The sequence below is a fragment of the Styela clava genome, chromosome 8, assembly GCF_964204865.1.
Source record: "Styela clava chromosome 8, kaStyClav1.hap1.2, whole genome shotgun sequence".
In the NCBI taxonomy this organism is placed as follows: Eukaryota; Metazoa; Chordata; class Ascidiacea; order Stolidobranchia; family Styelidae; genus Styela; species Styela clava.
In genome coordinates this window covers 6,266,696-6,279,345 of record NC_135257.1, presented here as the reverse complement: position 1 = coordinate 6,279,345, position 12,650 = coordinate 6,266,696, and the positions used below count along the sequence as shown (strand labels likewise).

Genomic DNA, 12,650 nt, shown 5'->3' with positions numbered 1-12,650 from the left:
ACAGGTGGGCGAAAATGTACAGCACTCAAAAACCACTTTTTTTGTTAGAAATGTTTCATCGCCTCTGCGTGACTTTTGTGGCTTAGCAAAAGCGTCGGAAGCATGCACTCATAGGCTACCGGAATGAAGGTTTTGTGAGTTTTAACAATGCATGGTATCTTTTTTGTGTCACCTTTCAGGCAGCGAGTTCGTGTAGATACTTCTACATATTGAGACAGAATTTTGGGCGCTCCAGAAGTGTGTGTTCCAATATGGATGTAACTAATTTTGTTCCCCTACTTTACATCAGTTGTGTAAAGGGACTGAAACCTATACTAACCTTGTACTCACACTACGGGCGTACTGAATTTTGTGTACATTTCAAACATGTACTGCTTTCTCATGACCTTGTAATTAAAAACAACATTTACATGAATTGGTTCAAACTCCATTTCATCAGGACTCCTAGCAACAATGTAATCTCAATATTTCTCACGATTATAGCAGAGCACACAGCGATTTTCCCGCGAGATAGGAACGCAAAACCAAGGCGATTATGAAATCCACGTCGTCCTGTCGTATCATTTTGTAACTGCTTATTGTCGAGACCAGCGATTTAGGCGATCATTTCCGGGTGAATCTCGGGACAACAATCTTTTATGGAAGCCGGCGCTTTTTTGAACCTCTAGCAAACTTCCGCAACCTTGTTTGCATTGGAATTTATATGAAGTTAAGTTAAATTTGAAAATCGACACATGCCATCCTCCATCTGAGAGAATAGCCGTAGTTGATAAACGATTTTGTGATAATCACCCCACTTAACGTTTCCTAGCGCCTGCAAAAAAACGATAATATAATATTGAAAAGAGGACTTTTCAATACGCGTTATGGCAACATAATGAGTTGGCCTCGTTGGCTAGATCCAAGCAGGTGCAACTTTATTAAATACTCGGAATATTGTTTGTTTCTTAACAACATGTTATGAGCACAAATTGTTTTTCATAAGCCAATGTAGGCTGTGTCTCGACATATTTCGGACATTAATTGAACTCGGCGACTTTCCCACGCTTCAGACTCCTGCATTTTCCGAGACCAAGTAGTCTAAATTTTTGAAAGCTTTTTTGGTACGGTTCCCTTCAGAGATGGTATTAAATTATTACGTGATATAAAATTGGAATTTTACATTCAGTAAATCCATGCTAATGAGTTTCTGTCTGCTATAAGCAAATTGCATAATTGGGTTTCCATATTACTTTTTATTTAATGAATTCCGCTACAATTTTATTCAAATATTAAAATTTAAAGACCCCCAGTTCTCTAATTAAGAGTGTATTAATGGCGTCATTACAACTTTTGATATTAAATCTGTACTACGTGACTGACGTTATGTTCTCACACTATCGTGTTGGATTAAATACTTTGTTATCTGTGTATGGGGTCGAACTGTACACAATAAAGTAGGAGCTTGTATTTTGAGTGGTATAAGGAATTTATTTCAAAATACGATGTCGCTTGTTTATCCAGTGTCATCTTAAAGTCATGAAAGATCCCTTCCAGATATTTTACAAAAAATCTTAATGTACCGGTATGTACATTTTGTTTTGGGATTTCAGTTTTTCGTCGATCATAAGCATTTAAATATTTAAAAAATCCAATATAGTTTACATACGCCAAAGTTTTTGTTATCAATTTCACTTAAAATCTATATTTTTTGAAGTCATAAGTCTGATTCATTTGTGAAAATTCACCGACCTCACAGCCCAGAGTGGAACACATGACACAACGAAATTCTGATTTGCTGGCGAAGTATAAAACTCGCATAATATTTTTTGTCACATTGTTTTAGGAAATCACGTTTGTGTTATTATAATCCTATGTTTTATTACAGTTAAAAGCGAAGGAGCTTGCTCATATGAAGTCACTGGCGGAAGAATGGCAGAGACGGGACAAAGAACGAGAATCCATTGTTTCTAAAAGAATAACTGAATACAACAGATTGGAAACAAAATTGAGAAAATCTTTAGCAGAAGTTGAAGTCAGAGAAAAACAATTGTCTAACAACGAACTCGAGGTTGGTGTTTAAACATCGGAAGTATGAAGTTAACAAGAAAAAAATGACCTGCAATACATAATAGCCAAATACCTTAGCATCAATATCGACAAAATGTCTCATAATTTTTATATACCACAAATATAAATTTCATTGATATATTGTAGTTGTTACTTAAAATTCATAAATTTTTCTTAGCTGGCAAGAATTCGAACCGATGTTCAGCGCGAACACGAGAGAGTACTGGCACAAGCTAAAGAAGCGACGAGCAGAATGAAAGATGATTGTGTTCATCAGGTACAATTGGAAAGGTATGTATATCCCTTTTACTGAAATTTATCACTTTCGGGTTTTATCCTCTCGTAAATTGGCAAAATTGCTTCATGTCGGCAATCATTTTTCGCTTTTCTCAACAGCCAAACACCTAAAAATCTCTGTTTATAAGAGCACTGCACGCATTAGTGATAAGTTTTTTCAGAGTGAATTTTCGGCCCTATAGATTGAAAATGCTCTAATATCAAATTCCAAATTCGCGGGAATATTCAAAAATTTTACTTTAATCCCTTTTATTTTACTTTTTCTCGATATGTTTTATTGCCGTAATTACTATCATACTGTTTTTTTTTTGTCGTTGGGATCAACCACTATTACATTACCTTTTCATCTCCAATTTTGCACTTTTTCAGGGGTCGAATCAAAATATTAGAAGAGGAGAATACGAAACTCAAATCACAACTTGTTGACGCTGAAAGAAAATATTCATCTCTGGAACAAAAATTCCAGGTATAACTTGCTGTTCAGTTTTTCCTGCTTCAATATCCACCGATATCATTTGTATTATTTTGTTCCGAAAAATGTTAAATTGTAATTGATTTAAAAAATATGACAAATTTTCATCATTGCACCCGTAAATACAAGTACATTTTACAATTTTTAAACATCGTAAATTTCCCTTTTTTTCAAGTAACTTCGTTCAACACCATTCAAATTTAATATAAAATATAGATTTTTCTTTTTACAATAATCATTGTAATATTGTTCCTTTGTTTTAAGAATTTTAAATTAGAGCAAAACAACATGCCCGAAGTTCGACTTCAGTCCGAACTTCAGTTGATGACTTTGGAAAAGAATGAATTGGAGAGAAAACTGGAATCAGTCAACAAATCTAAACTGCATTACAAACAACAATGGGGAAGAGCATTAAAAGAACTTGCTAGGTTGAAACAAAGAGAACAAGACCACGCTATGGTAAGGTTTATATGAGATATTATATTACTAGTAAGGTGCGCGAATGCAATTTCGTCGAGTTAGCCGTGCCATCTGCTGCCTGTACTCAAGATGGCAGGTACTATGTTTGCCAATAGTTTTAGTGTGCAACGGCGAGCTTCGCTCGAGTTTTCCATGTCATCTGTTTTTAGCGGAGATATTGTTTATTAGCTGTTTAATCCTTTAAAAGGGAAAGTTGAATGAACATCGTGTGATCGTCCGCATAAAAATCCGAGATAATTTCAATCTTGTTGGAACAATTGCGAAAAATAATTGAGATTCAACTGTTAACGCTATCTATTAGCATTTTCATGGCCTTGTTTACTTGTCACGTCAAATTCGGAATTTCGGTCCACTCTGAGGCCTATCCCCGCCAGTATAATATGATAATAAAAGTGGGAGTATTATATTGTTTACTCGCTCTGGACAGCAAATTTTCAAAGTGGGGGCGTTTTAAAATAAAATGTTTGCGTACGACTATTGCCAGAAATGTACCAAACACGTAATGCAAAAAGACGCGGAATTGCACCAATGTGCGGTTTTTCTGCGGTTCTGGCTTGGCCAGGTCAGGCATTGTCTCTTTCCATGTATTCCTTTCAGCTATGTTGTAATAGCGCATGTTTACACATGATGGTTTTACGAAATTTGATTACTCGTATCAGTCATGGCTCATAGATAAGGAAACATAAAAGTTTGGTCGTTTAAAACGTTGTATAAGCTTTGCTGGGAGCAGATTACGCGTGTTGAAGTAGCCATACTCTCTTAATAAACAATGCAATTAAATTTTATGACTTTTCAAAAAATGATTTTTGCTTAGCGACTAGCGGAATATCTTCGGTATGATCTTCAAGACGCCATTTTGTTTTAACAAATTTGTGATGAGTTTGGTATGGTTTTTACCTCTGATCGAAGTAAGATCATCATTGAAACCGTTCGAAATGTTCCAGATCAAACTGTACTTCTAACTACATCTAACTTTTTCTGTATGCGGGTCTTCGTATTTAGTTGAATATATTTATCATGGATATGGGTTATGCGTAGGCCTCGTCATTTCGAATCAGATCGAATAGTATATCATTCGAATCGTGTCAGACAAAAAATTCGAATCGCCGCCATCTTTTTTTTTTTTGTTCGCTGAAGGTCGAGATGAATCCCCAATTAATTTTTGATTGAAGCAATATATTCAAAATACAATTCTTACATATACGACTCATTTCTTCCTAGTGAGCTTTTGATGAAACGTGTTTCTTATTGTTTTTGAACGCGCAGCGAACTGTCTGAGTCATAAATTCTATGTTTTCAGTAATTGATATGTTCGGAGGATCCATCACAGTAAAAAAAAACATACAATTACATTTCTTCCAAGTATTCGAGATTCGATTGAAAAAAAATATTCGATTCTGAAATTATCGAGTATTAGAAAATGCCCACCCTATAGTAATGAGTCAAGCCTGATTCGCCCTGAATTTAAAACTCAATTATCCAAATTGTTGGGATTCAAAATCCGTTGTAATGTAATAAATGTTATCACGCGTTTACTTGGAAAATTAGCTTATTAAGTCTTGCGACCTTTGGAACTAACCGGAATAGTAATTTATCGCCATTTAATTTTATGGCGCATCAATATTTCATACGCCAATCTATGCCAAATAACATATATTGCGTATCTGGAGAAAGCAGAGCCTTTCTTCTAAATGATTCCAACCAACAATCAATCATACCGTTTTTATTTTTATATTTTGAAGAGTCGTGGAAATTCCCGGTTTTGAAAATGCCGCTCAAGGCATATTTGAACAGTCGCAAAATACACTTTATCAAAATTCCTCTAATGAAATAACCACTATAGAGAAACGGGCATTGCCGATTTTTTTCATTATAAGATCTTGCCAATCCCACCATCGAAATATAAATGACTAGGATGCGCCTATAAGACGTTTTGAATTCTGATCTTGCGGACCAACGAATGATATAAGATCATAGTTTGTTTGTTGCACGTGACCACGCCACTCTGATCGAGTTGTTATTATGTTTGTCTAGTTAGCGTCTTTGCAACATTTTTATTAAAAACTGAATTAGTTTTTTGCAAAGGTATAAACGTTACTTTCGCACTACTTGAGGAATGCCCGTTATACGGCCAAGCATTTTGAGTGGTATTGCCATCACCACCCACGTATGAATGAGATGCTGGTTTATTTGTAACCACACCTTCAGACGTTAGCAATATCTTACACGGCCCATGGCTTTCGGTTTGTTTTTGTAGTATGGTAATAAATAAACACGCAAATGAGAGTGCTTTTGTATACACTCGTTCTTTGAGAAATAAATTTAAATTTTCGTATGTTTACTTTTCCCCGTAATCACAATTGTGGGCTATATGGGAACATACCTGGTTTCGATCAGGGTCTTTTGACATTTTTGCTGGAGCGTAATCCTAATGAAACATTCCAGAGAATTGAAAAATCCCTGTGCAATAAATAGTTTATCTAATTGTCTTTTATTGACTAAATTGTATATATTAAGCAAGCCTTATACTGGCAAAACAAAATGATCTTTTTGATAGCAGTGGCAAATCTAATAGGTCATTGATTATATTTAAACAATATACATATATTAATATAGACTCTCAGATTGGGATGGAAACTTGTGGAACCCCTCGACTGTACTGGCGAAACCCTAGGGGACCGCGGAACCCTGGTTGAAACCCATTTTCAAGCCCACTTTCAAGTAAAATTAAAGTTATGCTAGCTTATTGAAATCTTCAACAGTCGACTCCAACTTCACAGCCGAGATGTTAAACTTTTTTCCGTTGTTTTTTTCCGAGTTGCAAGATACAATGAAATGCCCTAAAAATTTAATTTGAAATTTTGTTTAACACCCCCATTCCTCATATTTATTTAAATTTAAAAAAAAAATGAGCAAAACTACTTGAAAACTGCAGTGTTTACGATGAGAATACTGGAGATTAGCGTTTCGAAATAAACTATGCATCTTTCGCTACTTTATCATTATCAAAACCTAAAAATGACAACAATTTTATACTGATTGACGATATTGCCTTGTGATGACAACACATAACTATTGTTTGCTTTATTATTTTTTATGTTGTCGACAAATCTGGCTTGTTTTAGCTCATTTTATCAGAGATAATTTACTTCTTGTCGGAAATGCTATCCAAACTTTAGGACAGTCCGTTTTACAACATTAGCCTCGGGTTCCCATATACGCACTGAATGAATGAACGTCATGAATTTTCTATGCTAGTAGATTTCCTGAAGATCTAACGTGTTGCGAAACTCTTTTCATAGATCAACGGTTTTCAACCCCGGGCTACAATGCAGTTTGGATTGTTTAATAATAATGGGATTTGGAATCGAACAATCGAATTAACCTTATATATACCTCTATGCTCCGCGAATTCTAACTTTTATAGTCGGTTCGTAGCCCATCTGACCTGCATGTAACGGTGGAAGCTAGTTTACTTATGATGACTTGGACAGCTTCACTGGACGGCGATATGGCTGTCAATGTAAACGTATTGTAAATATATTTAAATTTCTAACATTCCCAAGAAACGAAAATGAGACGACAATTTCGTTGACTTGGACTTGACCAAAATAAGTCTAGCATGTTCGCAATGCGTGCATTGCTCGTATTTTTAAAATGGGGAACAGGGGGGGGGGGGGGGGGGGTCACCATTGCTAAAAGCCTCCGAGGGGGCCACGAGTCATAAAAGTTTGGAAACCACTGTCTTCGGGGTTTTCATGACTTTGGTGAATTAAATTTTTCAAGTGGCTCATTATCTGCAGACAGTTCCGTGGCAAGGGTTTATATATACCCATATATAACTATTTGCATGCCAGAGATATGAGTACTATTTCTACTAATAGGTAAGAACCTAGGTCAGTTCGTTATTATTTGCTTTTAAACTTGTGTACAAAGTACTCGTGTTACCGCAATACATACTGGTCGTTTTATTTAAATTTGTTTCTGGCAAACGTCGAAAGCTTATGTGCATACTAAACGATTGCTGCTCAGTCAGAGCGCAATTGGGGTTTATCTCTTTGTCCTATATTGACTGTTCTAATAATAAACATTGTTCAACCGCTGTCACATGATGATTAGAATTTATTGTCAGTCGAACAAATTAGTTGATAATCGGTTATTATAGCACTTTATGTGTACTCGTCGCATAGCTGATGCTTATTTTCGCTAAACCTATTATACTAATAATCATACGATTCATATTGTTTGTACAGTTGTACACGACAATGGCTGTCGAAATAACTTGCATTTTGCAGTCGTTCACTGGTTGGTCGCGACATGGAAGCTTCAATTTTCCGTTTCTTTCTTTAACCAAACGTTCTCATCTTTATTATAACATAATAACAGCGATTTTACTAATTTTTCCAGTAGTGTACATTTTTAGATGTTATCAGGGTGTTGGAACTGGACTTTAGATTCACACAATTGAGAAATAATATCAGCATTACAAAATCATTTGTAACTTTGTTTTTTGAACGCGAAATGGCGGCCCTATGGATCGTTTTGTTATTATTATGTTGCTCTTGTTGGTATTCTTCTCATTATTATCGTTATTGAAAAATAGCTTCTCTGTTTAACTACGGAACCAATTGCTTTGAAATTTTCGGCGTTTAAAGATTGTATATTTAATATTATTAACTTTTATTCACTCCTTAATTATTTGTGGGCTCTATGGGATTTGTTTTTTTGTGTACGATGACTTCATCAAAATTATAAAATTGCGCAACTTATGGCGGTTCCGCGTTCGCTGTTATTTGGTGGTCAGGCGAAGTCCCGAATACTGCTGTAACAGTAGTCTACCATTTAAAATTGCATACCGTACTATGTATTTTAGCCTTCGTGTTCATATATTTGAGCATCGCTCTCTTGTCTTGTTTGGCGTTAACAATTAATTCGTCATTATCACGTTTCTTGCCCAGCAATGCTGTGTTTATGACATCATAATTGTGTGACATTCTGTCATCGCCCACTTGCTTATCTTTACGCAATTTAAGTTTTCTCTCATGTTCGTGGAAGCGATATTTAATTGCATTTCGCTAAGAGGAGCCGATATGTCCTATATTTCCCGAAATATTGTTTGATCATATGGACATAGAAGTGGCGAATTCATTCTGGACAAACAAACATGCCATGACCAGTTACTGCGCAAGACGAAAGATTCGCCTGTAAATTGTTAAATTTTATTTGAAGATGCTCTGTGTATGAAATGAAGAGTGAGGACATAATATATACAAGTTTGAATGTTTGAAAGTAAATTTGCTTTGGTGTATTGCTGCAAACAGATGCACGCACTCACAATGCCATGAAATAAACATTGCGATCGATGTGATTTAAAATCGCACAACTGGTGATTCTTTTAATATCTTGCCTCAAATTAATTTTACTTTATATTTGAAATATAACAAAATTTTTACGAAACTTTTCTTCATCCGATATATTTGAAAATGGCCCCGGTCAACTAACTACAATACTGACTATACATTTTACACAAAACAAATATAAATGTGCTAGAATTCTGCATTATCCTTCTTATGACGGAAATTTGTTTTATGTTGCAATGGATTGGTTGTGTAGCTGCGCTAAAATTCAAATTTAAATGGCTGTCCATTAGACCTCCACGGTGTAGGCCATTTGAATAGCGCTTGGGAGCATATGTCCATTCGTACTAATTATATCTCATGTCAGTGGTTCCCGACCTTTTTTCCATTCGATCAGAATTAAAAAATCATTTTGGTATTTCCCGGGATCCAAAAATATGCTCTAATACTAAGCGTCGTATAGTGCTAGTATGATATTAAACAAATATTTTCCCATAAATTACTTACAAGTGAGAGAACTGCACTTGTCTGTCATCAGCGAATTTTTGGAATTGTGGGTGGCAAAATAGATGCTGCTTGGTTCTTACGTAGTAATACTTCCCGCATAAACAATTGAGCAATACTTTCATTCCAAATATGAAACAAACATTAAATTTACCAAAAAATAAATCAGTAAGAAGATTTTCAGGCGACCCAGTTTTGGGTCGCGATCCATAGGTTGCAAGTTGCAACGTAACAAATCACGCAAATAAACGCTCCGAAGTATTCCAAATTAAAGTGCAAGAGGTATGATGTTTTGATTCGAGGTTTTTGACAATCCTTTTAACTGAATTTGACCACTCCTTTCCTACGTCCAAATTGCATTGTCATTTCGTATATATCAAGCTGGCGGGAACGTTGTGTACATTACGTAAAGATGTTTGTTATAGATTGTCTGTCACTGGTAAGGTATGTTTGAATTATGTGTGCGGTAATTTTTGTTTTTCTAATACTGGAATTGACTGGAAAGCGAAATCGGAGAAATGATGCAATACTCATCCCATTGCTATGGGAGTGTTCAAAACTATCTTGACACAATTCAAAATTAATGCTATTCGGAGAAATTATGATCGAATTTTTGTGCGTTTTGCGTCAGATAGAACATAATTCCTAATTAAATTTAATGGCAATGTATTTTTAAAGTTCATCCGAAAATTTGACTCTTTTGCGTATTCGTAAGTTATGAGAATATGTCATTTTTGCCATTATTTTGAACCGCGTTTCAGCTTGAATCGAATTTCTTTTACCAGATCGAGAGTGTTTTCTCGAAATTTTGAATTGAAAATTCAATGCTCTAACGATCATATTGTACCCAAATGAAGCTAAATAATCAATCTTTCCCAATCGATTTAATTTTAACGAGAATTGCCATTTTATAATCCATAACCTCATCCACAGGCGAATTTAAAACGACAACAAGAAGAATTAGAGCAAATGAGAATGAAATATTTTGCAGACGAAGAAAGAAAATCGGATAAAGAAGGGCAAAAGCAACTGTTGGAAATCAAAGAAGAATTGGAAAGGTTTGCTGTTAAATAATATGAAAATGTTTTATCCATCCATCAAGAAAATTTGAATTGCAGACTGAAATTCTCTTTCCGCTACAACCTGTTTTATGAACTTTTGAGCCAGACATTCAAAAACGGTTTTGTTAAAATGATTTGTTATTATAGTGTACATTGGAAACGAAACTTTATTTGAGCTCTTATACAATAACAGGTGGTATTATAAATAATGGTATAAGTCGGTATATTTCAAGATTCTTTTTTTATTCTAGCTATAATGTTCATGTTACATATTTCGACTGCGTAAATAAAGACATACCAAAAATTTTATTAAATATAAACGCGCGTTGCTAAGCATTACAAATCCACCAATTATTATCGAAACATAATACTCACAGAATTGGGAAGAATTTATTGCAATATTTTACCATCGAGTATTTCAGTGTTTATTAGCTGACTCCTTTTAATGGTCATGATTTTCTATTGTATGATCAAAGTTTAGAAGCCGCATATGTCTTATAATAAAATTATTTTCTGCGTTTATCGTCTTTTATATTCTATCCCACCAAGCAAAAATATTCAGAACGATTAAGCTCTTTCATGTATGAAGATATCGAAAACTACTCACTATCAAGTAGGATCTATCCAAGATTTATCCATATCAAATATTTTTACGTTGGCTATCGGAAATGGGGATGTTTTAACCACGCGGTATAACCGTAAAAGTAACGACCAAATGATTCTTTTATAATCTGACCTAACGTCCTATGATATAAAAGACTGTCATAAAAAAGGAGTAAGTCTTAAAAGAAATGGTACGTCAAATAATGTTGAAAGACTATAGCAGTGGAAAGCCATCCATCCCTTTTACTTTTCTTTCTTGGAATATAAGTTGTCGAAATGAATATGGTGTGGAGTTGGAACGGCGTTCTTTACACGTCCAATTTGAACATTTCTCATGTTGATATCCAGCCCCCTGCTCAGAGTTATCCTGTATAATCTGTCATAGTTCATAACACACTATTGAGCGATCCGCGACTAACTGACGACCCAAGTATTATTTTTGCCCAGTATGTCATTTTTCCGACTTAGCCCAATCAGACTCTTCTGAGGCATATTTTCATTTATAGGGATGATGTGTTTTGAAAGAATTCTGTTTGATTCGATCTCGATTAGTTGGGCTTTAACAAGCATATTTACATGTTTTTTCGTCGACTCAATTTTAACTCAGGCTTCCGAATTCAAGACTTGAAATCTTTCCTCCGATACCAAGGAAAAGCTCGCATAATGCATTCACAGCAATGCTGTTGATATTTAAAACAGTTTTTGATGTGAAATGATATAATTAATAATCTTCTATACTCTTTTCAATGATATTGAACTGTCATTACTTCAGATTGAAGGCAAAAGAAGCATCTGATATAAAGCGTGATCCATCAACAATTGTAATCGGTACTCAGATGACGACAGCTGCTGAAACATATGAGCCAACGCTGAGAATGACTAAGGCCGATGAACATATAGATGAACACGTCGCCCGCTTGATAGAGGAAAGAGACACTCTGCTGCGCACCGGGGTTTACTCAAGGGAGGACCGTATCATTTCAGAGCTGGATCGGCAGATTCGGGATGCCATATCACGGAAGTCAAAAGCTTGATATTGTTATTGAACAGAATTGGTTGTCGTTTTTTATGAAGGTTGTCAGGTTATTGGCCTTGGCTGTGGTGGAGCAATAATAACAGCAGTTGAAGTGAAAAAAAATTCGTAATTTTGGTGCGGCTGTTATTTGAAGGCTTGGATTCAAAAAAAGAAAACTCTTCAAACAACATATAATTTCACGTTATATCAAATGATGAGAACCCATTCCTTATTTCCTTTGGGTATGCACTGTCAGCTCTCCATATACCTTTTTAAATTAATTTTTATTATGCCTGTTCGGTTTTTTTCATATAAAAGTTTTTCTGTTTGAAATCAGAAGTCGTATGAAACTGTATTATATGAGAGTTTTTATAAAAAAAAAAAATGTACTAGTAGTAGAATTTTAATGTGGCCGATAACATATATCCGTCTATACTGTATGTGTGCTCGCTTCTCTGGTAGATATCCTGTTTAATAAGCGTGTATTATTCCTATTTGTTTGTTTTTTAGAGAAAGTAGAAAATATTTTATTAAACAATAAGAGCAACAACCATCTAATGTCATTGTTAGTTCGATTAGCGTTAGAAATGGGATGGTGTTTGTGAGATCTTTAGGGAGAAATTCATATAAGATTTGCAAAGTTATCGTTTGCTTCATATCAGTACATTCAAACTGCGAATAAGCCCTCGATGTTTGGATTTGAGTTAACGTGATTTTGACTTACTATTTATTTTGTTTGGTCGTTGAGACTGTTTCTATCTTTTGTCTACATGGGTTGGAGAAAACCATTTTTACCTGTTAGGATTCTAAAT

General features: G+C 35.0%; 1 protein-coding gene across 2 annotated transcripts in view; it reads left to right on the top strand.

The window, feature by feature from the left end:
• The window catches only part of LOC120345349 (centrosomal protein of 120 kDa-like), a 46,969-nt gene extending 34,573 nt beyond the window's left edge, over positions 1-12,396 (top strand). For both annotated transcript variants that reach the window (XM_039414768.2, XM_039414767.2), the window contains exons 15-20: positions 1,868-2,050; positions 2,228-2,340; positions 2,716-2,812; positions 3,083-3,277; positions 10,093-10,217; positions 11,596-12,396. In XM_039414768.2, coding sequence (XP_039270702.2) covers positions 1,868-2,050; positions 2,228-2,340; positions 2,716-2,812; positions 3,083-3,277; positions 10,093-10,217; positions 11,596-11,857 — 975 coding nt within the window. In that variant the 3' untranslated portion in view covers positions 11,858-12,396. The remainder of the gene's footprint in view (positions 1-1,867; positions 2,051-2,227; positions 2,341-2,715; positions 2,813-3,082; positions 3,278-10,092; positions 10,218-11,595) is intronic.
• Positions 12,397-12,650: the final 254 nt, after the last annotated feature.